At 59.2% G+C, this 25,241-nt stretch overlaps 1 protein-coding gene across 1 annotated transcript; it reads left to right on the top strand.

The window, feature by feature from the left end:
• The first annotated feature begins 428 nt into the window (after nucleotides 1-428).
• Nucleotides 429-25,030, top strand: MAP2K3 (mitogen-activated protein kinase kinase 3). Its single transcript, XM_056136253.1, has 12 exons — nucleotides 429-601; nucleotides 14,120-14,183; nucleotides 14,433-14,481; nucleotides 15,623-15,736; nucleotides 16,068-16,187; nucleotides 17,163-17,279; nucleotides 18,230-18,281; nucleotides 19,280-19,407; nucleotides 19,831-19,908; nucleotides 22,699-22,838; nucleotides 24,105-24,150; nucleotides 24,683-25,030. Exons 1-12 carry the CDS (start codon nucleotides 553-555, stop codon nucleotides 24,764-24,766), a joined length of 1,041 nt encoding a protein of 346 aa, XP_055992228.1. The 5' UTR covers nucleotides 429-552; the 3' UTR covers nucleotides 24,767-25,030.
• The last annotated feature ends 211 nt before the right edge of the window (nucleotides 25,031-25,241 follow it).

The following is a 25,241-nucleotide window of genomic DNA, read 5'->3' as shown; positions in this document are numbered from 1 at the left end:
TTTTTCAAGCCCGCCCAGCAGGCGAGCTTGGGCGCGGGGATAGGGTGGGACGGGGCTCGGAGGCGGCCCTCGTGCCAGTGGGTCCTGCGAGTGGGAGGGTCCTGCATCTGGACAGGCAGCGCGAGGAAGCCGAGTCCGGTCCGAAGTGGGCGGAGCCTGACTGGGTTTCCCGGGTGGCCGGCGGACGTGACTGACGGGGGGGCGGAGCCGGAGTCGACCGGCCGTAGGCGTGGCTTGTGCTTGACGGGCAGGGCCAGACCCACGTGTGATAGGCAGGGGAAGGACCCCAGAGACTGGAGAGCCAATCGCTGCTCGGGGGCGGGGCCCCAGAGGCGCCGTCCGGCCGCGGCCCCTAGCAGCGCGGCTCAGTCTGGCTCCGGCGCCGCCCGCGGCGGACGCGTCCCCGTCGCCGCCGCCGCCGCCGCCGCTCCTCGACCGCCTCTCGCCCGCCGCGCCCGCGCCGCCTGTCAGCAGCCATGAGTGCCCTCGGCCCGGGTTGAGTCTTCCGCCCGCTCGAGCAGTCCTCCCGCCGCCCCCGAAGCCGTCTGCACGATGGAGTCGCCCGCCTCGAGTCAACCCGCCGGCCTGCCCCAGCCCAAAGGTAAGGGGCGCGGGCCGGTCGCGACCCCCGCCCGCCCGGGCACGGCCGGGCTCGGGGCCGCGGCGCCCCCCCACCCCGCTTGCGGGAGCCTCGCCCGCCCCTCGCGGGCCCGGCGTCGCCTCAGCCGGGGACTCGGCGCCTCAGCCGGGACCTCACCTGGCCGCCCCGTGTAGGCCGCGGGGTGGCGACGGGTGGGCCGGCTCGCCGCCCCCTGCCCCGCGGCCTCCCAGAGCGTCCCGGCTGCGACCCACCTGGGCCCGGCGGCGCGCCGGGGCTCGGAGCCGGCACCCCGCGAAGCTGTCGGGCGCCTCTGGAGGTCCGACGACGGGTCTCCCCAGAGCACCGCCCTCCGCCCGCCCCGCTCCCGTCTGCACTCGGCGGCGACGGGGGGTGGGTGGGGGTCCGCCCCCACCTGCGCCCGGTTTCGGCCGGGCTTGCCCCTGGCCGCGCTGTGGGTCCCGGGGCAGCTTCCTGTTCCCCGGCTCCAAGCAGCTGGCCTTCCTGGAAATTCTGTGAGGAGGTGGTTTTGGCGGCGGCGGGGCTGGCCGGCTGGCTGGTCACGCGCGGGGCGGAGGTGGAGGGGAGCCTGGGGGCGAAGGGGGGTTTTTCTTTTTTCCCGTTTTGCAGAAAGAGGAAAGGATGTGTGTGTGCGCGCGCGCGCGTGTGTGTGTGTGCGCGCGTGTGCGTGTGTGGCGTGTGAGTGGCGTGTGAGGAGGCCCCGCAGGCAGTCGGGCCGTGGAGAGGGTCGCGCCACCCCGGGGCGCCGTTGGGATGAATGGGCGGCGCGGCTCCCGCAGCTCCCCTCAAGGAGCGTGTCTGGGCCGCAGCTGCCGCCGTAGTAGCCGTGAGACGCGAGCCCCGCCGCCGCCGCCGCCGCGCTTGCACGGCCCGGCGTGGCTGGAGCTTGGTGCGCGCTGGAGTCTTGGAGCCAGGGTGGGTGATGGCACCAGAGAGAGCCAGCGGGGCTCTTGGCACTCCGGAGCACTCAGGAAGAGAGCACCCCCCGCCCCCCCGCCCCAGCTCGTCCTGCTCTCAGCCTCAGTCAGGCACGTGGGTCCCGGCCTTGCCTGCTGCGGGCTGCAGCTCCGGGGCGGGGGTGACAGCTGGCCCTACTTCCCCTTCCCTAGGGGGCTTCAGGAGGGTCCCAGCCGTGCCGGCGTGTGGCGGCGGCGGCGGCTGCTGCTGCTGCTGCTGCGGCTGGGTGGGCAGGGTAATTACGTCTTACATAAGTGGGAGGCCGGATCCCTGACCATTGCCCAACCACTGTGAGTAACCCGGCAGGCACTCATGGGGGAGGCGTCTGGGGAGGACTGGCTCGGCGGCGCGGACCTCGGACCTCGTGGGGCTTGGGAACCAGGAAGGAAATCACACACTTCTTCCACTTGTCCCGTTCAGGCGCCAGGCCAGCCTGGTCTCTGCAGTTGGGACTGGGGCACCAGTGCTTGCAGGGGTGCAGGGAAGAAAGAAGGCGGAGGCCACGTGTGCTCTCCTCGGAGGCTCGTGTTCCGCTCCTCCCGGCAGGGCATTCCTCATCAAACCCAAAGTTCAAGGCAGGGGGGAATGCCCCAAAGAGCCAGAACTCCGGGGTCGGTTCCGTGCTGGCGTTGCATGTTCTCTTAAACACGGGAGTGGGGAGCAGCCACTGAGCACTAGCAGGTGCTAGTGCAAAGCACGCCCGAAAGCACGCCCGAAAGAAAGGCAGGGAAGTTGCAAGGCTCAGAGGGAGAGCTGGGATGGTGTGCAGAGAAGACTCATTTCCCCCCTATGCTGTGTCAGTCCGGCATTGCCTGCTCTGCGCCTCTGCAGAGAGAGGACAGGATGGAGTTCTAGTTTGCGAGTACAAGCAACAGATGATGTCTGGTGGGTCGGAGGGAGGGTGTGAGGCCTTTCCAGGGGCCCAGCACCCCATCAACTTCTTTGGGGACTGTGAAGGATGTGAAGGGAAGCCACCAGGCACCCTTGCCAGAAATTCTTGTTTTTGTTTTGTTCTCTCGTTTTGGGCTTTGGAACATACCTGGCAGTGCTCGGGCTCCCGGCTCAGTGCTCAGGGATTATTTCTGGCGGTTCTCTGGGAATCATATGTAGTGTTAGGATCAAACCCAAATTGACTGCGTTACCTGCTATAGTATCTCTCTGGCCCCCTTGCCAAAAATTCTAAGTGCTCCCTTTTACCCAGACCCTCCCTCATACCTCATTTGCTCCCTACAGTCCTATGAACAGAGGCAGAAGCAGCAGAGGTGTTGATTCCCTGCTTGGGGTCACATCACTGTGATAGATGTAGTTCTCGGGTTGCACCCCGGACTGTCTGCTCCAGAGGTCTCCACAGTACAACCCTGCATCCCATTTCTGTGCTAGATATTTGATTTTTTTTTTTTTTTTTTTTTTTTGGTGAGGGTTGGAGGGCATCCACATTGGTCATTCTCTGGGGTTGCTTCTAGCTCTGTGCTTAGGGGATTGCTCCCAGCAATGCTCAGAGGATCATGCAGTACCAGGGATCAGATCCAGACCTTCCGCATGCCAAGCCTGTGCTCTGGCCGGTAGATCTGTTCATCTAGCCCTGTGTGGAGCTGCTGGAGTGGGGGGGACAGCCTGTTTCCACGCATACCTGGTTTCCCTCTCCGGTGGCTCTCCTCCTGGCCCTGCCCTACCCGGAAGAGGGACTGAGCCAGGGTTTATATCCCCTGCATGTTCACGACAGTCCATTTAGCAGATGATAAGACCAAGGTCAGACAAGGGGAGCTGCTGGACCTGGTGCACAAAGCCGCTGCTCCCTGTGCCCTCCCTGACTGTGGCAGAGCTCCGGCTCTGGGCTCTCCGCTGCCTTCTCCCAGGAATTTGAACAAAGCAGGGTGTGGATGACACTTGACCTTACGGGAGTTTTACCTTTGCGCTTCCTGCCTTGCAGCTGGTGCCCTGCCCCATCCGCCGTGCCACGGGCCTGGGAGTTTTCCATGAGCACATAGGGCCCCAGGGCCCTGGCCCTGCTGGTCTTTCCCAGCGCCTGACCCACGTGCCATCTTAGACTGGGGTCAGAGGCCATTGCGCTCGGGCTAGTGGGCAGGGGCGCATTGGGTCAGCATGGCCCACACTGCTTTGTCCTTGAAGGGGGACCTCACTGACCCCCCTTGCTGCCACCTCCTGTGGGCTCTTTGTAGCTGATCTTCATGGGAGTCCCTGTTGTCCTATGGGAACACGGGGACTGCAGGAGCCCTGGCTGCCTCTCCTCCTGCCCCCCCAGTCTCTCCCTGATCCTGCTGTCGGAAAGAAGACTGGAGGGTGGCACCTTGGGAACTTCCCCCACCCCTGGTGTGACGCACAGGAAACTCTCTATCAGCCAGCCCATGGCTCAGGGCCTGAAGGGAGCAAAGTTCTCAGTTGCTGTGTAGGAGCGGGCTGGGGCAGCGGGAGGCTTCCGGTGGGTGAGTCAGCGGGCACTGGGCGCTGACTCACCCCCCGGGCATGCCAGCCAACAGGCTGCTGCTTAAAGGGGCGATGCCCGGGGCTGGTGGGGTTGGGGGCTGTGAGCTCCATCCTTGCAGGTCAGCAGCTGGCCCTGAGCGAAGGGGGGCGTCATGGAAGGTGGCCTCTGCCCGGGCTGGGACCCCTGGGAAGTTCCTCCCTGCTTTGGCCTTGCCCCGCCCAGGAACTTCCTCTGTGAGGCAAGGCCCCTGCTTCCTCTCACTCACTGAGCAGGCCCAGGTGGCCGAGCATTGCTCTCTTCAGGCTCAGACAGTGCTGGGGGGCGCAGGAGGGTGAGGAGCAGAGGTGGTGTGGAGTGTGAAGACGGCCCAGAGTACATCCAGCTGGGTGCTCTTGGGCATGTCTGGCACAGCCTTTGCCCTCTGTGGCGGGGTCAGACCCCCAGGCTTTCCCCAGCCTGTGTCTCCCTCCCTTTGCGGAGTTGGGCTAGGAGCTGCCTGGTCGGCTGTTGGCCACAGGCTAGAGACAAACAGTTCCCATCCGCTGTTGCCCAGTGTCAGGTGCTGGACTCAGCAAGACGATCCTGTGTCTACAAGGACCCAACTTTAGGGACATCACAGCAGCACAGAGCACAGGGCAGAGCCGGGCTTCTGGACGGATCAGCCTCATGCAGATTCTGACTTGAGGTCTGGGATGGTAGCTCAGCTGGCTGGATTAGTGCTCTGTGTGCAAGAGGCCTGGATTCAGTTCCCAGTACCTCCTTTCCTCCGAGCACACGACCAGGAGTAGCCCCTGTGCACGGCCAGACCGAATTCTAACCCGCTGTACTGCTTCCTGACTTCCTCATTTGCCCTGTCTGACCCTCAGTCTCCTCTTCCATAAAGTGGGAATAAAGTTTCCACCCTTGAAGAGTGTGGATAAAGATTGGAGATAAGACTCGTCAGGTGAACAATCTGTGGCAATTCTCTGTTTGTGGCCACTGCAGATGAGTGAACAGGTCTGAACCCCACAGTGACAGCGAGAGGGTACTGTATTCTTTGCTGAAGCTTTGGGCTCCCCGTGGTGTCTGGGCCCTTTCTTGGGGCAGACCTGTGGGGAACAAGGGGCTGGGCGCCTCTGTCTGCTGGCAGGCCTCCAGAGGAGGTGTGGGATGAGGAGGGGGGTGTCAGGAGGAAGGACCCCTGGGCTAGCCTGAGTTGGTAGAACTTTCTCAGCACAGGCCCAGAGTGCTGGGGGGACCCGTGGAGTCCCTTGCAGCCTACCTTTCATAGTTCTATCTGGGGACCTGGCATCGAATCCAAGCCTGAGATCAGGAGTAGGGGGTGGGGGGTGATGGGGTGATGAAGTGGGCTCCACTCTCCAGCGTTGGGTCGCCCAGGACTGTCCAGGCCCCCACAGGCATGTTGTCCGGTGTTCCTGCTGCGTCTGTAGCTGCCTCCTTGTCAGTGACCATGGATACCCCAAAATCTTTAGGTAAAGCTTTGTACTAGCCATGCCAGGCCTCCACCCCAATCACCCCTCCCACCCTGCCTTGCTACTTCCCCAGAGGGTCAACAGGCTCCCCTGCAGGGGCTTTGTCCCCATGCCCCTCAATCCCGACCACAAGCAGGACTGTCTTTCCCTGGGATATCATGACAGCTGGCATTTCAGGGACGGCCCTGCGCCTCTAGGGAGTCCATGCCATCCTGGCCCTTCGTGGACCCCTCTGTTACATCTGTGTTGGGCCTGCGCCCTGCTGTGCTAACCTTCCATAGTTCTACCACTCTGGCCAGTGGGGCCTATGTTCCCTTTTCAGCCTGTAACTGTAAATTCATCACAGCCACCAAGCAGATGTGCAGAATGTTTCTCTAGGTTAAAACTGAGTAAATGAAATGAATGATGTGTACCTGTTTCCTTGCTAGACCAATTGAACATATTGTTCCCCAGACCCCCTCTAGACTCACATCTGCTTTAATAGCTGTTTTGACTGTCATATTCATTTCTTTATTATTATTATTATTATTATCTTGGGATTTGGGGCCACAGTTGGCTGTGCTCTGGGCCTGTCCCTGGCTTTGTGCTCAGGAATCACTCCTGGTGGGCCTCAGGGGACCACATAGGGTGCCAGGGATCTGAGTGGAGTTGGGCATGCAAGGCAAGCACCCTATCCCTATACTATTCCTCTGGCCCCTGTTTCTTTGTTACTTTTTAGAATTGGACTCTGCATGAGTGTGCGGTGCTCTGGCTTACTGCTCTGCAGAACCCCCAACTGGTCTCTCAGCAGGGTCTGTTGGCCTGCACTGTGGTGGTGAGGAAGAGATAGGCCAGCTGAGGCCAGGCCCCTTCTACTCCCCAGCTGTAGGTCTTGGTTTCTTCACCTGCAATGCAATAAGGGGATGGCGTGAGAACCCACAGTACTGATCTGTCATAAGCAGTCAGTGCGTAATCTTCTGGAAATGCTAAGTCTGAGGGCTGACTTGGAGTGAGTGTACGGAGTGTTTGCTGCTGTTGTTGCCATGCTAAGTGAATCTTTCGTTCCTGGGCCTCCATAAGTGCAGTGCTCATCCTGGGCAGCTGTATTGACAGCCCAGGCTGTCTGCGTCACTGTCTGTCTGCAGCTTTGAAGGCTTGCCCTGCGGATTGCACGAGCTCGTGGGTGTGAAGTGATGAGCCAAGGGCCTTGCATGTGAGTGGGGGTGTTTGGGGTGTTCCCAGAATCAGTAAGTCAGAAGCGAATGGAGGGAATGGCCATCCACCTTGGAAGTAGGTGCTTCTGTCATCCGCGACTATGGGGGCCAGGACTGCCCAAGGCTACTTTGGCTCTGGGGGCTAGAGAATGTTCCCTGCTGTCCTTGTCCTTCTGTGTATCTGTGACTTGGCTTTCTGGTCTGTCCGTACCTGCCAGCTGTTGGCTCAACCTGCCCCATCTGATGTTGCCTGGGGCAGACCCCAGTGTCCTTGTGAAGTGAGTCTGTGGGCACTGCAGGGGAGGGGGCTATTCTGTCCCACTCTAGGCCACTCTCTGCCCTGGCTCCCTGTACCGTGTGTGTGTGTGTGTGTGTGTGTGTGTGTGTGTTGGGGGTGGGGGGAGTGAAGGCTGAGGTCTCTGTTCTCACCTGAACCAAGAGACTGGAAACACCCACTGCTCAGGGCTAGTGTGGGGTGGGGAAGGAGCAAGACCTGTGTGGAGTCTGGAATCTGGGGACTTGGACTGAATTTGAACTTGATTCAAGTACCAGTAGACTCATTCGTATTGTCCCTTTTGAGGTATTCTCTTTGACCCATGTTGGATGCTTATGGCGATCAAGGCCATTTGTTAGGGAACATGCTTTCATGTAGGAGCAGGGACTGTCCCCCTGTGTGGCCTGGTGACAGTGCACTGGCCCCCGGGGGAGACCTGGGGGCGCTTGGCCTAGGTGCCCCCCACAGGGAAGGCTGTGGGCACCAATCTCACTCCACAGACACCCCTAGGGAGCCACCTGCAGTCTGAGGAGGGGGCACGTTGGCAACTGCAATTGGGCTGCCACGGACCCAACCCGTTTTGTGCCAGGTATCCCCGGGGCCACCTTTCTGAGTCCTTGAGCTGGGAACTGACTGGCCCGTGGTCAGAGAGGTCTCCCTGGAGACTGGCCCCATCTCACGCCCCCAGCCATGCTTCTCATGCTTCCAGGGGGGCATGTGGCTCACCGCCTCGCCCAGCAGCTCACGTTCCCTGTTCTCTTCCCTGGCCAGGGTCGCCTGTAAGGAGCCGGGCACTGCCGCTGCCTACTGTGGGAGCTGGGAGTGTCCCGGCGTTGACTGAGCTGGGACCAGGGCACAGCAGGAGAATTTCCTTGAGCTCTTCTTACCTTCCTTTGTCTGAAGAGCTGCTGCCGTGCAGGGGCGGCACCAAGGACAGAAGGGCAGTTTTTGGCTTTCCCACCTCCTCTGGATGGAATAGTGCCTGTCCCCTCCCTGTGAGGTCCCTGGCTCCGGGCCTCAGGGTCCACCTGCCTGGTGGGGATGCTGAGGGGACTGATGGAGACGTGGCAGCCCTGGCTGTTGGCGACCCAGAAGGGCAGGCACATGGGGTGGGCAGACCCTTTGGAACCTTCCTCTGCTGCCCTGCAGGTGGGGCGGGAAGGCCCAGAGATGTGGCGGGCAGTGGGGGTACTGGGGGCTCAGAAGCCAGGTTGTCGGGAAATTGCCAGATGCATCAGAAATCCCAAAGTAGAGGGTGGGAGAGGTCTGGAGCAGGTACTGCTTTTTGTTGGCGGCTGCTGCTGGTTCTTGGGGATCCCCTTTGTGAGCCAAGGGTACGGGGTCTGGGGTGTGGGGTGGATGCTACTTACCTCTCTTTTGTCCCCCAGGATGGACCCCAAGAGTGAGCAGCAAAGTTCAGTCTGTTTAGCATTGGCGAGGTCCCTGGCAGGGTCTGGGACCTCCCCTCGCAGGGTCTCTGTCAGGCTGCTGTCTGTGTGACCCCTGCCCCCTCAGGAGGAATGTCACATGACAGAACCCTGGGTGGGGCTGCAAGATGGGGTGGCTGACTCTCTGCTGGTAGCAGGCAGGGAGATGTGGAGCCCCCAAAGCTGTCCTTTGTCCCCGCAGGTCTGCCAGCTCTCCCTCCTCCCAGGGACCCAGCCCCACGCTGGGCCTGTAGTTTTGTGTCACCAAGGCTTTGTGGCCCAGGGCCCCCTCAGCTGGATCCTGCATGTCCGAGCACCCACACCCTTTCTCTGCTTTAGGGTCCCCTCCTGCATCTTCCCCAGTCCACAAGACCAGGAGCCTGCTCTCTACCTGCAATAGGAGTGTGGTTTTCCAGAAAGTTCCATCTCCTCTTCCTTCATAGGGGGGCTTTGTCTTGGCCCTGATCACCTAGGAGCCTCTTCTGTTATCTGCCTTGCACACTTGAGGCCACAGGCTCAGAGAGGTTAAGTCACTTGCCCAGGGGCACACAGAGCTGTTGGCTGCTTGGCTCCTGCTCCAGTGCCTAGGAGCTTGGAGCTTGGTGCCGGGAGAACAGAAGAGAAGGGTTGGATCTGTGCTCGGCAGGAGTGACGCGAGAACCCACGTCAGCAGGAGCCAGCGAGGGAGGGAATTGCAGGCCTATGCAGAAGATGTTCAGAAGGGCTCTTTGGGGGACGGATGGGGAGGAGGGGGCGGGCAGGGTGCGGTCCCTGTCTCCGTGCCTCGGGTCCGTGGAGGGTGCCCCGTCCCCTCCTGGGCTTCTCTGGAAGGCGGGAACAGGCTGAGGGCATGGAGGCTGGCGCAGCGCCCACCTGCGCCCGGGGCTCTACGAGCTCAGACTGGCGGCTGCTCGTGATTTGGTGGTGGTGGCCTGCGAATCTGTTTGTTGTGGTGACGGTCACCCCAGTGGGCCTGCACCTGGGCAGCGCTGGCCGCCTGGCCATCTGGGCCTCGGCCTGATGTCTGTGGCAGCCGGTGACTGTGGCCGGCGGCTGATGCCTTGTTGCTGGGCTGTCTGCAGGGCAGCCTCTCCGTCCCTCCCTCCCTCCCTCCTTCCCTCCCTCCCTCACTTGACAGCTGGCACGGCTGCACCAGGGCCTCTGTGTCACAGCTGCCAGGGCAGGCTACCCGCCGGGAGATCAGGGCCATGCTGCCCAGTGTGCAGGTCCGAGGGTGGTGGCCTCTGACCTTCCCAACCAGGGAGGAGGGAGTAGAAGCAGATGTGCTTTCACCGGCTCCTCACCGGGGTGTCTGAGGACACTCTAGAAACCCCGGGTGGGAGAGGGGTCTGTCATGTTGGGGCCAGAGAAAGGAGAGCTTTTCCCCCACCCCCAACCCCGGGGAGCAAAGACGCAGAAGCAAGGACGCAGCCCCCTACACCCACAGATTATGCTGTCAAGTTTCCCACATTTGTGGAATTATCGGGGTCAGCATATCTGGAGTGCACGGCCTGCCCCGGGGGAAGCCACTGTCGCCATCAAGGGTCTCCCCTGGAGCACTGGGTTTGAGAGGAGGCTGCTGTGTGGATCTCTCACACCCCAAGTGAATTCTTAAGTTTTGTTAATGCTTTTGCTTTGGGTTCACACCTGGCAGTGCTCCAGGGCCATTCTTGGCAGGGTTTGGGGGACCAGGGATCCAACAGGACTTGGCTGCGTGCAAGGCAGGTGCTTTAACTTCTCTATTTTCTCTCTGGCCCTATGTTGTTCAAATATTTTTTGAGTTGTTTTAGTTTTGTGTTACACATGGCAATGCTCGGGCTGAAGCGATAGCACAGTGGGTAGGGCGTTTGCCTTGCACGCAGCCAACATGGCCGACCCGAGTTCGATTCCTCCTCCCCTCTCAGAGAGCCTTGTAAGCTACTGAGAGTATCTCGCCCGCACGGCAAAGCCTGGCAAGCTACCCGTGACTTATTCGATACGCCAAACACAGTAACAACAAGTCTCACGATGGAGATGTTACTGGGCCCACTCAAGCAAATCGATGAATAACGGGAGGACCGTGGACCCAGTGATGCTCAGGGCTTAGTCCTGGCTCTGCACTCAGCAATTACTCTGGGGACCATATGGGATGCCAGGCATTGAACCTGGGTTGGCCATGTGCAAGGCAGGCATCCTCCCACTGGACTATCCAGTACACCCTGCTCCCCTCCCACCCCCCCAAAACCCTTTTAAACTGCAGTCTAGGTGATCAGGCTGCAGTAGTGTCCCAGCACCTGGTGTCAGCAGTGTCCACCCCACCCTGAATTGCCCATGGCTGTCCCCATGTCCCTCTGTGCACTCTGGCTCAGCGTTCCTTCCCCTCTACCTGCCCCATGATTTGCAGCCTGTCCGTTTTTTGCAGGCGTTGCTGTACTGCCTGCCTCCAGAGAGCTCTGTGGCAGGGCTAGGTGTTCCCTATGCATTTCAGTATTTGGGGCGGGGTTTCCATTTCTGGGGAGGTGTTGATAAGAGGTGTGGCAGCTGCATATGGGCTGTTGTTCCAGCGTGCACAGAGGCCTCACCCTGTAGCTGGGCTGCCCTCCTTTTTGCTCCCATTTCACAGCTGTGAGCCCCGAACCCCAGAGAGCAGGAATAGCCAGGCCACTTGCCCAGCATGTGGCCTCTGGGCAGGCTGCCCACATTCCTGGGCTTTCTGTGCCATCTAGAATGTTCTAGAGACCCAGGGGAGGCTGCAGTGGGTCAGGGAGCAAAGCAGGCTGGTCCTCGCTGTTCCCACATGGACCTGGCCTTTGCGGATCTCCAGGGCAGCGTGGCTGGAAGGAGTAGCTAGACGCCTGATGCGGGCAAGGCAAGTGCCTTACCTCTGTGCTATCTCTCCGTCCCTCTGACAGTTTTTAAATGATTATTTTTTGCAGCTCAGGGATGGAGACCGGGGCCTCACACAGATGAGGTTGTGCGCTCCCACAGCACCAGCCTGACCCACGCTGCCTTCTCTGTGAAAGGGGAGGAAAACGCCTTCTTGCAGGTCCCGAGAGTGGATGGGGCACTCAGCGTGTGTAGACGTTGCCACTGATGCTCTTGGGACTCAGGGCAGAAGGATTTGAAACTTTGCTTTCATTGACTGGAAAGAGAAGGAGCCTGTATGTTTGTTTGTTTTGGGGACACACCAGGCCGTGCTGGGGGCCAGAGAAAGAAGAACTATTCCCCCACCCCCCACCCTGGGGAGCAAGGACGCAGCCCCCCACACGCACAGATTATGTCAAGTTTCCCACATTTGTGGAATTATCGGGGTCAGAGACCATCCCTAAGCCTGTGCATAGCTCATGGCCATCGCACTGCAGGGAGGGAGGGGAGCTTCCGGCTGCTGTCACACCAGCTTCCAGGGCCAGCTTGGAACACGAGTGCCTCTGCTTGACTCTGTGACTGTGGACAGTATGGCAGGATCACCCACTCAGAGTGTTCTCCAGAGGCTCTGACTGTTGCAGCTGGGCTACAGGCATATGCACCCCAGACCCCAGGATCTAAGTATGTTTGGAGTGGCTTTGGGGGAGAAGCCCCCTGGGTCCTGGCTACCTTCACAGTGCAGGTGTAAGAACCCCCTTTCCCTGCCCAGTGGTCTCTCCCCCCACCCCACACTTCCGCACCCAGCAGGGCGATGCTTTGTCCCCTGGAAGCAGGCATCAAACCCCAGACTGTGCCCGGGAGGCTAACGGATGCTTGTGTATAAGCAGGCTGTGGGCAGCCATTTCTGCCATGGATGGTTTTGGGTGGAATTGGTCAGGTCCCAGTGCTGGAACATGCTGGGTGCCCAGGGCAAGACCTTCCCTTCTCTCCCCTGAAACCTAGACCCCATCATCTGGGTGCCCAGGAGCAGGGCAGCTGGACTCAAACTGGGCTCTCATTGCTGCGTGGACCCCTGTTGCCCTGAACCCCACTTTCCCCTGTGTGAAGCTACACCACCCCTTCTTCAGGGACCATGCCCATGCTTTGCAAATGCTGTCCCGTTGTCAAGCACTGACCATGCTAGCTGTGGGCACTGGCCCCCAGAGCGGCAGAGTCCCTGCCAGTCCCCAGCAGGGGGGAGGGAGACCCCTGCCCCCGTTCTGTGATAGGCACAGCCTTCCTAAAGGGCGCTGGGAGGTGGGAAAGGCGAGGACCTGGGGGTGAGGTGGGGGGTGGAGAGCAGGCTCTGGACTCTGGGGAGGTGGCTCAGCCAGAACCGTCCTGGGAGCCGCTTAACTGGGAGCCTGGCCCTGCTCTTCACATCCTTCACCCCCTCTGCTCTCAGGGCCTCTCCATGGGCTGTGCTGTGAGCCCACCTCCCACCCCAGGCCATGAGGGGATACATTCAGCAGGGACACTCCTATTGGGGAAACACGAAGGTGGGGAAACTGAGGCCCAGGATGCCAGATTCAGTGGGTAGGGGGTGGTGGGCAAGGCCTTTTGCCTGGACCTGCTGTGCTTTGACCCCTGCAGGCTGCTGGCTCAGCGCCCTGCTTTCCATGGGCATCCCCTGTCTCCCGCCTGCCCCAGGACCGCAGTGGTGGGTGTGGCTGTGGCTCTGGGGGGTCTTGGTACCCTCGGTGCTACAAACACAGACTGTGTGCTGGGTGCAGGCATGGGGCACAGGTGTAATAGCGAGTGATCCTGGCTCCACCCAGCAGCCCCATGCGCCTTAGCCAGGGACACAGGCAGGTTCGACCTTCTGCTGTGCAGGGCTGGTGGCGGCCAGTGGCTCTGGGCCACACCCTGCTCCTAAGACATTGCTGCTCTGCTGAAAAGTATAACCTGGGCTGGGAGATGTGGAAGGATGGACGCTGCTCCAGGTTGTGTGTGCTGTGTGGTCCCTGTGGCCTCCTCTGCCCATGGATAAGTGTTTGTGCCCCACAGGCCACTGGGGAAACTTGAGGCTGAAGGGGGCAGGGCCTCAGAGGCGGGTGTCTGGGTTCCAGTATGACACCTGGGGCACAGAGCAAGGGTGGCAGAGTTGGGACCTGGCAGGTGCTAGGGCATCTCCCAGGGACCAGAGCAGCACCCTCGGGGGCTCACCGGGCAGGCCCTGCTCGTGGTGCCATGGTGACAGAGGCTGGACTCCCACATCCAGGTGTCGGCGAGGCTGGCTCCCTGAGCTCAAGGGATGGCGCTGTCCCAGCCTTTGTTCCTGGGCCTGTCTCTGGGTCCCGATACCCTGTTAGAAAGATCAGAGGCCTCAGTTTAGCTCATTTCTATGAAGGTCCTGGCTCTGCACAGGCTGCCACCCTGAGCAGCTCTGGATGGCAGCACGGGAATTTTGTAGGTGGCATGATTTAGATCATTGTGGAAACGTAGATACAGGGGCCTGGTGGAAGCCTGAGCTGCCCAGACCAGTCCCTGTTTTCAAGTGGGTGCCCAGTGGTAGCTTGCTCTGTGCCTTGTTGGTGGGATAGGGCCCCCGTGGAACAGTTGAGTTCCTTGAAGGCATTGCCCTGAGGTGCCTCTTTGCTAGGACGACTTTGGGGTGACCATCCATGGCCAGCTTCTAGGAGGATAGGTGGGGTCTGGGCACTTCCAACCTGTGTGGGCACATTCCCTGGGTACTTTGGTGTGGCATTGGTCACACTGACCCTCAGCACCTGTGTGCTCAGGGGCCATGGGGGTGATGGTGCTGTCATTCTGTGCCATCTCTGCTGTGCTCCGTGGCAGCCCAGGGGACCGAATGTGCATCTGAAACCTCTCCTCTTCTCCCCTTTAGAAAAGACCAAGAAAAAGAAGTTACGAATATCATGTGTGCCCAAGCCACCTGTGCCCAACCCCACGTGAGTCTACCTCAGTTTCTCCTCTGGTCCAGCTACAGAGGTTGCCTGGGAGGCCCAAAGGAGGGATCAGCCTGGGGCAGCCTCTGTGGTGTGGAAGTTGTGGGGGTCCTGACACTCTTGATGGGACATGGGGGCCTGGCGCTGCAGAGGCTCTGGCAGGTGCAGTAAGGTGCCTCCTCCCTCGAGCCACCCTCTCTGTGTTACTCCTTCTCTGTGTGTCATCTCAAGAGATCTGTCTTCTCCCTGCAGGCCCCCCCGGAACCTGGACTCCCGGACGTTCATTACCATCGGAGATAAGGTAGGCACTGGGCGCCACCCTGTCGGGCCCAGCATCTCCAGCAGAGCCTGTGCCACGGACAGCTAGGGCATGAGTCCTGGGGGCTGTGGTGGGTGTCTGGGCTGGAGGCTGGTGTGTGTGTCCCTCTGGGCCAGGACCAGTGGCCTGACTGAGGCCCCGAGCTGGTAAAAAGCTCTCTGATCTCCGGGTTCAGGACCCTGGACGCCAGGTCCCACCCAGACCCTGAGCAGACCCTCAGGGCCAGTGCCAAGAGCCTGGTTGCATACGTGGATCCTTGTGGCTCAGACACCAGCAACTGGGGGTCCCGCTCAGACATCGAGCATCACCCACGAGAGAGGCCCAGGGTCTTTGAGTGGCGACCCACTCCAGGGCCGCGGCTTAGCTGTACGCCCCAATTCACTTATCAGCATCTGAATTCCCATTTGTGGACCTCCATTTTCGCCTCTTGTGGTAGGGAGCTGGAGAGGGAGTGGGATGCCCCCTTCACGCCGCTCCCAGCAATGTGCTCTGCAACCTGTGGCCGCAAACAGGCACTTGTACTTAGGCGGTGCTTGACCAGCAGTGGTTAAATGCATGACTCGATCAGCACTGAGGGGGGGGGGGGGGGGAGGGAGAGGGATGCATCCCTGCACACTCAGACTCTCTCTTCCTTGCTTTTGAAAGCCCCTGGACTTGGGCACCAGGCTTCTTTTTGTTGTTGTTGTTGTTGTTTTGATTTTTGGTTTTGGGCCACACCCAGTGATGCTCAGGGGTTACTCCTGGCTCTGCACTCAGAAATTACTCCTGGCATTGCTCAGGGGACCATATGGGGTGCTGAGGATCAAAGCCAGGCCCAAACCCGGGTCTGCTGTGTGCGAGCAAGTGCCCTCCCCGCTGTACTATCGCTCCTGTCACTCCCCCCCCCCCCACACACACTGTGCTTCTTTAAGATAGGGTCCCATGCGCTCAGAGAGGGTGAGCCATCAGACCCGGGTCCCACTGGAAGAAGTAGTTGGCCTAGGATTTGAATCCGGATCTGAGGAATCAACTCTGTTCTTTCTCCCACCCTCCTGCTGCCTCCACTGGGCGAGATGTGAGAGTTGGTTTCTGACCAGTTGGTTTCTGAGTGACCACTTACTCCTTCTCTTTTCTGTCCCCCAAGAACTTTGAGGTGGAGGCCGACGACCTGGTCACCATCTCGGAGCTGGGCCGTGGTGCCTACGGGGTGGTAGAGAAGGTGCGGCATGCCCAGAGCGGCACCATCATGGCCGTGAAGGTGAGCAGGGCCCGGGCGGGCCGGGGCCCTGGAGGTGGTGTAAAGGAGGTGTGGGGTGCCCCTCAGCTCCTGACCCAGCCATAGAATGCAGACCTTCCCCAAGTGAATTAGAACACCCCACCCTCCTCAGACAGGTGAGAGCGGCAGTGATTTGAGGTTCAGGTGAGGGGGACGCTGTTCACTTGGAGAAGCAGGTGGCCAGCGAGTGCTGTGTGAGGGTTTTCTCTGTGGAGGGGCTGGAGGTGGCTCTGGGCAGGACAGGGCGGAGCTGAGGCAGGGCTGGACAGGGCGGAGCTGGGGCCGGACCTTGAGTGGCAGCTCTCTCCCACAGCGGATCCGGGCCACTGTGAACTCACAGGAGCAGAAGCGGCTGCTCATGGACCTGGATGTCAACATGCGCACCGTGGACTGCTTCTACACCGTCACCTTCTACGGGGCCCTCTTTAGAGAGGTACGGCTCAGGCGGGGCTGACTGCCGGGACTGGGTCTGGAGCTCAGGCCACCCATTTTCGCCTTCCTCTGGGCTCCTGAGAGCGCAGCCTCTGGAGCAGAATCACCCGACTGTGCCAACCTCTGCCTCAGTTTCCTTTGCTGTCCCTTGCTACTGACCTGAGGCCTGCCATGGCACGAGGGTGCCATAGGGGTGCTGCTTGCCTCTCCTGGCCGGGCCAGCAGGGGGCGCTGTGTGAGGCACTGACTTCACTGGGAGGACCAGGAGTGAAGGAGAACAGGGATGTGGCTTGGCTGCTGTGGAGCTGGCCAGCGAGCAGGAAGGCCGCTGTGGGATGTGGATGGACACCAGGAGCTAGGGTGGACGCTCTGGGTTTGCTACCTGCCCAGACACTTCCTGTGAGCACTTAGCAGGCCCAGGGCTTGCTTGGCTGGGCAGACCTGATTCCTGTGCAGTCCGTATATGCCATTGGGGTGACGGACACCCAGGCCTTACACACTCAGGGACGCCCAGGGAATGCTGCCGCTGCCTTCCAGAGGCTGTCCTGAAGGCCACACAGGAATTTCCTGAGAAAAGGGGGTAGGGTATGGGGAGAAGGGCATCCTGGACAGAGGTGGAAAGTGGCAGCCAAGGTTAGAGCTGGATGAACCCCATGTGTTGGGCTGGAGGGACTGGGCCGGGTGCACAGGTCCCGCCCTTGTTCCCAGTGGTCAGATCTGGGGTGATGCCCACTCAGACACGCTGTTACTGTTCCCGGGAAACTTTCGGCCAGGACAGCTGGGTGTGTGGCTGGGCAGTGTAGCCTGGAGGTGGACAGAGAGCAGGTGGACAGGGACTGCGGGGGCAAGGGGAGATTGCAAGGAGCTGCGAGCTCAGAGCATCCCCATGGCTGAAGAGGGGAGCCCCAGCTGTGGGAGGTCGGGGGTGGGGGAGGGGCGGGTATCAGAGTGGGCTGACCTCAGTTGACCCCTGCAGGGAGATGTTTGGATCTGTATGGAGCTCATGGACACGTCCCTTGACAAGTTCTACCGGAAAGTGCTGGAGAAGGATATGACGATTCCCGAAGACATTCTGGGGGAGATTGCCGTGTCTGTGAGTGGCCTTGGTCTGGGGGGGCTGGGGTCCAGCCCTGTGGCAGCAGGAACGGGCCTGCTGCTGGCTCCCTCAGCTGCTGAGCCATACCCCGCCCCCGTGCTTGCTGCCCTGACCTGTTCCTGCACCTTCCTGCTTGAGGAGATCCAGGCCCTAGGCCTCTGGTGCAGCCTCCGACCTTCCTGGCCCCTGTTCTAGAAAACACTTTAGTGTTTACAGCTTCCTCAGGCAGCCAGTGGAGGTAGCAGCTAAGCTGGGGAGAAGGTTAGTGTCCAGCAGTGTTGGAGGGCGAATATTAGAGAGCAGCATAGAAACCTTGACAGCCCGTGACTCATGGCTCCCGGACAGCATCTGGAGGGTTCTCAGCTGTGGTGCTCTGGCCGTCTGCAGGTGGGAGGCGTTGAAACTGCCGGGGATGGGCTGGAGCAATGTTTCAGCGGGGAGGGTGCTGGCCTTGCACACACCCAACCTGGGTTTGAGCCCTAGCACTCCGACAGTCCCCTGAGCCCCTCCAGGAGTGATCTATCTTCTAGTGCAGAGCCAGTTGTAGGCCCTGAACATCTCCAGGTATACCCACACCACTCCCTCCCCACCCAAAGGAAAAGAAAACCCACTGGTGTCACTCTCACCTGAGGGGGACGCTGAGCCGGCTACCAGCTGCCCAGTCCCTGGAGTGTCTCCCAAGGGCAGGGCCGCAGCATGCAGCCGGGTACTGCCTGAGGGGAGAGGCAGCAGGGAGCGGCAGAGGCTAGGGGTGTGTGTGGTCTGTGGAGGGTCATGAGTGGGGGGTTCGGAGGGGCTCCAAGGTGAATGTATCCCTAGCTTCCAGGCCTCTGGAGTAAGGTGGGGGCGTCCATGGCAACTGGGACCGTGGGGCGCTGGAGCGTGTGTGGATAGGGACCCGGCCAGCTGAAGGGGCCCTCTGTGCTCATGTCACTCTCCCCCTGCAGATCGTCAGGGCCCTGGAGCATCTGCACAGCAAGCTTTCGGTGATCCACAGAGGTTAGTGCTAGCGGAGGCTCTGGGTGATCCTCACCCTGGCCAGACCCTCTTTTGTTTTCCTGGGATTTGAACCCCGCTTCTTAGTTCTGCCACTTTCCACATCTCCAGGCCCCTCTCCTCAGCTGCCCTGGTCTGTCCCTGGCCGCTGGGTTTGAGGTTCTCAGAGCCACTGTCCCTGGCCCCCTGATCGTCACAGGTGTGTTATGCTATGTGATGTCGAGGCCCCTGTGGACGATCTGAGCAGTTTATACCATGTGACATACCCTAGAGACCCAGGAAGTTTCCCTCTGTGGTCAGCCCCTGCCCCCCCGCCCCATGCCCCTGGGGACCCTCATCTGAGTTCCCGCGTTTGGTGGTGTTGCTGGCTCTTCAGCACTATGGAAAAGCCTGTGGTATGTGTCGGCTCTCGGGGTCACCTTCCCTCCACTGCATGTACATGTGATGCCCAGACTGGCATCTCAGAGCCTTTCCTTCTCGTACCCGGTGGCCCCTTCCCAGGCTTGCTGCTTTGGGAGAGTTTATTTGGGTAAGTCCCCTTACTCAAGGAGTTTCCCAGCCTGCGCTTGGAGCTGGACCCCCTGGGTCACGGCTATCTTTCCATCTGTCCCCATGTGCCCACATGGACCTGTGGGCGGGCGGTGTCATGTATGTGCTGCGCCCCTGTCACGTCCTGTATGGACTCCCGGCATGCCCATGGACCCCTGTCATCTGCTCTTTCCTGCCTGTCCTGCGGTGGACCTCTCACCCCCATCTGGGAGGATCCCAGACTGAGAGGTCTTATAGCACCTAGAGGCCAGCTCTTGGTCTGTGTCCGAGCCATTGGACATGCCCCTATCTTGACCTTGGGCCAGAGTACTGATGGTGTGGACGTTTGTTTCCTTGGCCAGTTGTGGGGCCTGACTTCCTGCCCTCCTCCCCTGGGCCTGTTGTGGAGGTGCCTGCAGGCCTCCAGATGGGTTCAGTGGCTAGGAGCTGAGAAAGGTCTGTGTCCCCTGTAGATGTGAAGCCGTCGAATGTGCTCATCAACAAGGAGGGCCACGTGAAGATGTGCGACTTTGGCATCAGCGGCTACTTGGTGGATTCAGTGGCCAAGACAATGGATGCTGGCTGCAAGCCCTACATGGCTGTAAGGGGGCCCCTGGGTCTCCCCAGGTCCAAAGCATAGTGTGGCCAGGTCCTCTCTCCTGCAGGAGAGGCCTCCCCAGATGTTGCATGTCCTGTCACAAAGGGCCTCGTTTGCACCTGTTACTAACTGTACCCTAAAGTGCCCCTTTAGAAGATAAGTTGCAGGAATTCCCTCCTGGAGGTAGCTCAGGGTCTGTGCAGGCCCTGCCCTTGCTCGGTGTCTGGAAGGTGGGGACCCTCTCTCCCTAGTAGGCAGGCAAGCTTTCAGTACTCGCCCAGGGCCCACACAGGCCTCATTGCCCCATCTCTGCCTCGAGAAGCTGGGACAGGATATATGCGCACCAGTCCCCGAGTTTTGGGGTGGGTGGGTGGTTAGGCCTGGCTGAGGACCCTTCGCTCATCTCGTGTCGGGATGTTCACACAGCCCGAGAGAATCAACCCGGAGCTGAACCAGAAGGGCTACAATGTCAAGTCCGATGTCTGGAGCCTCGGCATCACCATGGTACGGCCTGGGGGCTGGGGCCAGCCTGTTACCCCTGAGCTTCTGGCAAAATGCCCAGTGCCCTGACCAGTCATAATACACTGAAAGGAATGTCTGCAGGTGACATTGTGTTACAAATACTGCAACCCCCAGTCCCTGCAACACACATATGGAACTTGTCCCGAGGTCGCAGTGCTTGATGGGAAATCACAGCCATGGACCATGTGTCCAGGACTGGGATCACTCACGGCTGGAGTCATGACTAGATCAAGGATGGGATCACAGCTGGGTTCATAGGTGGGGTCATGAGTGGGGTCACGATGGATCATGACTGGGATCACGACTAGGATGGCTAAGGTCATGACTGGAGTCACATCAGGGTCAAGACTGGAGTCACAGCTGGAGTCACAACTAGGGTCAAGGTTGGGCTGGCAGACTGGGCTCTATGCTGACCCCTCCCGGGTGTTAGGCACAGTATCGTTTTGTGGCTGCCGTCCCAGAGAAGGGCTGTTACCCGTTAGACCTGAAACTGCCATGGGACTACTTCTTCCTCTTTAAGTTGTCCAGTCCAGCTGAGGTTGGGGTCACATGGTGGTCAGCGGGGAGGCGGTCAGCGCCAGTCAGGTCCCCCCACAGTCATAAAAGTCACAGAAATAACATAAAAACAAAGAAGTGAAAGTGGAAAATCGCCTGATTTATTCTCAAAGACAGACTTCCCTTCTCCCCAGGTCAGCTGCCGACATTTTCTCCTGTTGTAAAACATTTAGTATTTCTTTTTTTTTTTAATTTAGTTTTTATTTTGCCTTTTTCTTCATCTCATGTCGGGATGTTCACACAGCCCGAGAAAATCAACCCGGAGCTGAACCAGAAGGGCTATTTCTCTGGCTCAGTAGAAACCCCAGCAGAGGGGTTTCCTCCAAACTCCCCTCAACTGTACGTCACCATCTACCAACCAGCCCTCACTGGGATATACAATTGTTTGTGATTTTTTTATTGAGAGACATTAATTTCTTCTCCCCTCCTCTCCCCACTTCTCCCTTCCCCTCCCCTCCCACCCTGTCCTAGGAATCCCAGGACGAATGCATGCAAGTGCTCTGCTTCACTATGAGCCTCATCCCCTAACGTTTCCTTTTCTCTGGAACTCCCTGGCAGCCGGGGGAGCATGCGGGCACCCCCCGCCCAGGGTCCCCTGAACCCATCCTGGGGTGCTCTTGTCAGACCCCCTCCGGGCATGAAGGGTGTAGATAGTCCAGGGCAGATCAAATATTCCAGAAGACTCTCAGCTTCAGTGGGCATCAGTTGCACATGATTCCTGTAATGGCTGGTTTGGGGTGTCCAGCGCACCCAGTTCCAGACATATCCGGGGCCTGTGCAGGGCCAGTGCCCTGGTGCCGGATGTTTAGGTGGTTTCTGAAGATTCAGTCAGACATGACAGTGCACGGTGCCTTTCTGTGCCCAGAGGCTGATTTTATTTTTGTTTGTTTGTTTTGTGCCCGCTAGAGAAAAATTGGCCAGGAGGGGGATTCTAGGTCACAGATCTGGACACTTTTCTTTTCCTAATTATAAATGGTGGCAGCCCGCAGGGCTGGTCTGGGTCCCGTGCAGGGTCCTGCCTTCTGCAGGCTGTCAGGAACACTAGGCAAGAAGCGCCTTCAGCTTGTCCTGTGAAAGTCCCCACTGGATGCCCCCCACCCACCCAATTGTGAAGCTCCTCCATCTGCAGCCTGTGCCGGTGTCTTGGTGGGAAGGGGCCTTGCGCCTAACGGGGAGGCCCTTTCGAACACAGTAATTAGTGTCTGCTCGAGTGCTGCCTGCCAGCCCAGCGCGTTTGTTGGAGCTGCGGCCTCTTCCGTTCATTACGGTGATTATGGCCTGTCAGTGAGAGGCCTCTGCTGTTCCAGGCGGTGGCCTGGGCTGACCTAATTCATTGTTTTTTTTCATCTGGGTAGTCAAAATTGGACCCAAGAGTTGATCATCAGCTTGTCGGTCATTTCCACAAAAGACTTCCCACCAACTGCTGGCAAGGCAGGGGCCAGGGCACAAGGTGCAGGTTTGGGTCCTTGTGCAGGCTGGCCTCGGATGGACAGGGAGGTCTCATCCACTGCAGAGGTGAGGCCCACCAGGGACCTTATCTAGGTGGAGCCGGGAGCCATTGCAGAGGGAGGGCAGCAGCTGCGGGCCCGGATGCTGGCAGGTGGGCAGAGGAGGGACTGCATACCCCTGTTCCTGTGTGGCCCAGAGACCTGTCCCATGAGCTCAGGGCCTGACAGTCTCCTCCGAGGCGGGTGACAGGAACTGGGCATGTGAGACAGGATGAAGCCACTGAGGCCAGTAAAGTAAAGTAAAGGGCCCTCCCGTTGATCATCGATTTGCTCGAGCGGGCCCAGTAACGTCTCCATTGGAGACTTTGTTGTTACTGTGTCTGGCATATTGAATACTCTCGGTAGCTTGCCGGGCTCTCCGAGAGGGGCGGAGGAATCGAACTCGGGTCGACTGAGGCCAGAGGCCCCAGGAAAGGTGTCCTTGCTGCTGACTTCATGGACAAGTGGCTGTGGCTGCCCGCCTCTCAGGCTGATCTAGACGAGCTGGGATCTGGGCATTTGTGGAAAATTTTCTGAATTCAGATGGTTTTGAAAACTGATCGTTAAGCCCTTCATAGCTGGGTCCTGGTCAGGTCATGGTCAGGTCCTCGTCCTGGTCCTGGTATCAAGCCTTTTGACCCACCTTGGGGCTCAAGCTCTGGGCTCTGGAAGGTTTCCCTAATGTCCTGCTCCTGGGGGGTCCCTGACCCATGCCTCTGCCGCCCCGCAGATTGAGATGGCCATTCTCCGGTTTCCGTACGAGTCCTGGGGGACACCGTTCCAGCAGCTGAAGCAAGTGGTAGAAGAGCCATCACCGCAGCTTCCTGCCGACCGCTTCTCCCCCGAGTTCGTAGACTTCACTGCGCAGTGGTGAGCTGTCAGCCCCCAGATCTCCCGTAGCCGCAGCCAGTCCCCTCTCTGCCCTGGCTGCACCCAGCCCCTTGCTGGCCGAGGCCCCTTCTGTAGCCGAGGAGACCTTCAGATGGGTAGTATCAGTGCAGGAAAGGCAGAAAGTGAGCACAGGCTAAATTGTTTAGATTGTGATCCTGGGGGAGATTTTATTCCAGTCCTAGAAACCAGCAGAGCAGTTAGACTGAGAAAAGACCAGAACCTGTGGAGGACTCACACAGTGTAACAAGCCCCTTTGTTTTTCTGATATTTGGAACTTTGCTGTTGTTTGGGGGAGGGCGGAGGATGCTTAGTGATGCTCAGGGGTTATTACACTCTCAGGAATCACTCTTGGTGGGCTTGGGGGATGATTGGGGATGCCGGGGATTGAACCCAGGTTGACCGCATGCGTGGCAAGTGCCCCACTACTACTGTACTATCTCTCCAGCCGCAGGACTGTACTGTTTTAAAGAATGACCGTAGGAGCTTTATAAAAATTGTGTTTGAGACTGCAGAGGAAATAGGGGGCAAGAGAAACATAGGCACACCACTGTTCTCTGACTGTCAGCCAGTTGAGAATAAAGCCTGTTAATAACTAAAAAGGAGGAAAGTAAATGTAAATTCTTTTCAGTAGCTCTTGGATCACAGATGAGATTTTAAAAATAAATCGCCAACTATTCATCAGTGAAAAGGCCAGGAGAACACAACATATCAACAGCTGTGTGTTGTAGGCAAAGAGTTACTGAGAGGAAAATTCATAGCCTTTACTTGTTTCATTAGAAACCAAGAGAGGCCGAAGGTGCGTGAACCCCAGCCACACAGAACTGCCGATCACCTGAACCCTTCCTAACTCGTGGCCTCTCCCCCCCCGCCCCCCATGGCCTGAGATAGGGAGTCTGCTCCTCTGTTGAAGGGTGCCAGGTGAATGGTGGCTAACTAGCTTTTGGGTATTTAGAATTGGGATCACTAGGAATATCCTAGACTCCTCGAGATAGGAGAGTGAAGCCCCCAAGGGGCAGAGTTAGTACCAAGGGTTGTCTCCTGAGTTAGCACCAAGGGTTCTCACCCAATCCCCACCCTCACCCTGGGAGCCCTGGGGCAGGCCTGCCCCTTCCTGAGCCCTCGGAGCATGTGGCCCCCTCGCTGAGGCAGCTGTCAGCAGGGCCTGGCTTTGCTGGTCTGGAGGGGGAGGCAAGACTTTGTCTCCCTTGCCAGCCTGGCCCCAGCCTTTTTCCTATTTCCTCCTAGCCTGAGGAAGAACCCAGCAGAGCGCATGAGCTATCTGGAGCTGATGGTGAGTGAGGAGTGGGAACAGTTGAGTATGTGTGTGTATGGGTGGGTGGGTGGGTGGGTGTGGGTGATTGATCATTTAGTCATCCTTTTACACACACCTACCCCTGGTGGCTTCCTCCAGCACTCAGCCCCACGGAGGGTTCAGAGAACAATGGGTCCTGGGGAATAATTTTTATCCAGAGGCATCGGGGAAGGCTTCACAGAGGAGTTGTCCTTTGAATGGGCCTGGAAGGAGTTTAGGGATGTCCCTGATGGTGGAGAGAGGGTCCTCCACAGGGAAGTTTTGCTACCTGGGAACCATCCAACTTAGTGGGGCTGCAGGGTGGAGAAGGAACCCAAGAAGGGCAGCCCCTAATGAGGATTGCCTCCTGGGGCAGAGGTCCAAGAAGGTCGAATAGGAGTTTGCCAGGCAGGAGCAGGGTGACTGGGCTAGAGCAGGATACAGGGCTGGAATGGGCCAGGGAGGGGGCTGCCTGTCCTGTCCCCCTGCTCCTCCTGTCACACTCACTGGGCTGCCTCCTTCTCCCCTGCAGGAGCACCCTTTCTTCACCTTGCACAAAACCAAGAAGACGGACATCGCTGCCTTTGTGCAGGAGATCCTGGGGGAAGACTCTTAGGTATGGGGCCAGGCCCCACGCTGCGCACCAGACCGCACAGCTCCCGCTTGCTCACATCCACAAGCTGCCAAGGACTGAGGGGCCTGTGCCTACCCGCTCAGGCCTGGCCCGTGCCTCTGTCCCTGCTGCCCCAGGGACCCGAGTCTCCAGCCCCTGCTACCTGACCCGGAGGTGCCGGATGGCCCGGCGGATGCTGCTGGCCCGGCAGTGAAGGCAGCTGTTGCTCACCCGGCCCTGGGTGCCACTTAAGTTGTACATTTTTTTTTTAATTTTATCAACTGAATGAACTTTGCACACACTGGCCCAGGGTGGCCACACCTCTTCCAGCAATGGATTGGGGGCTGTAGGGAAGGGATGGGCCGCGGGGATCCCCTAGAGATCCCTGTGAGTGGGCACCAGGACCCTCCTCAAACCTTCACCCCACACGGCAGGGCCTCCGGGGGTAAGTCCGAGCCCCCCACCTCTCTCTCTTTTT

The sequence above is a fragment of the Sorex fumeus genome, unplaced genomic scaffold (assembly GCF_029834395.1).
Source record: "Sorex fumeus unplaced genomic scaffold, SorFum_2.1 ptg000122l, whole genome shotgun sequence".
Classification (NCBI taxonomy): domain Eukaryota; kingdom Metazoa; phylum Chordata; class Mammalia; order Eulipotyphla; family Soricidae; genus Sorex; species Sorex fumeus.
The sequence above is the reverse complement of the archived record's forward strand: the minus strand, read 5'-3'. Positions and strand labels throughout refer to the sequence as shown.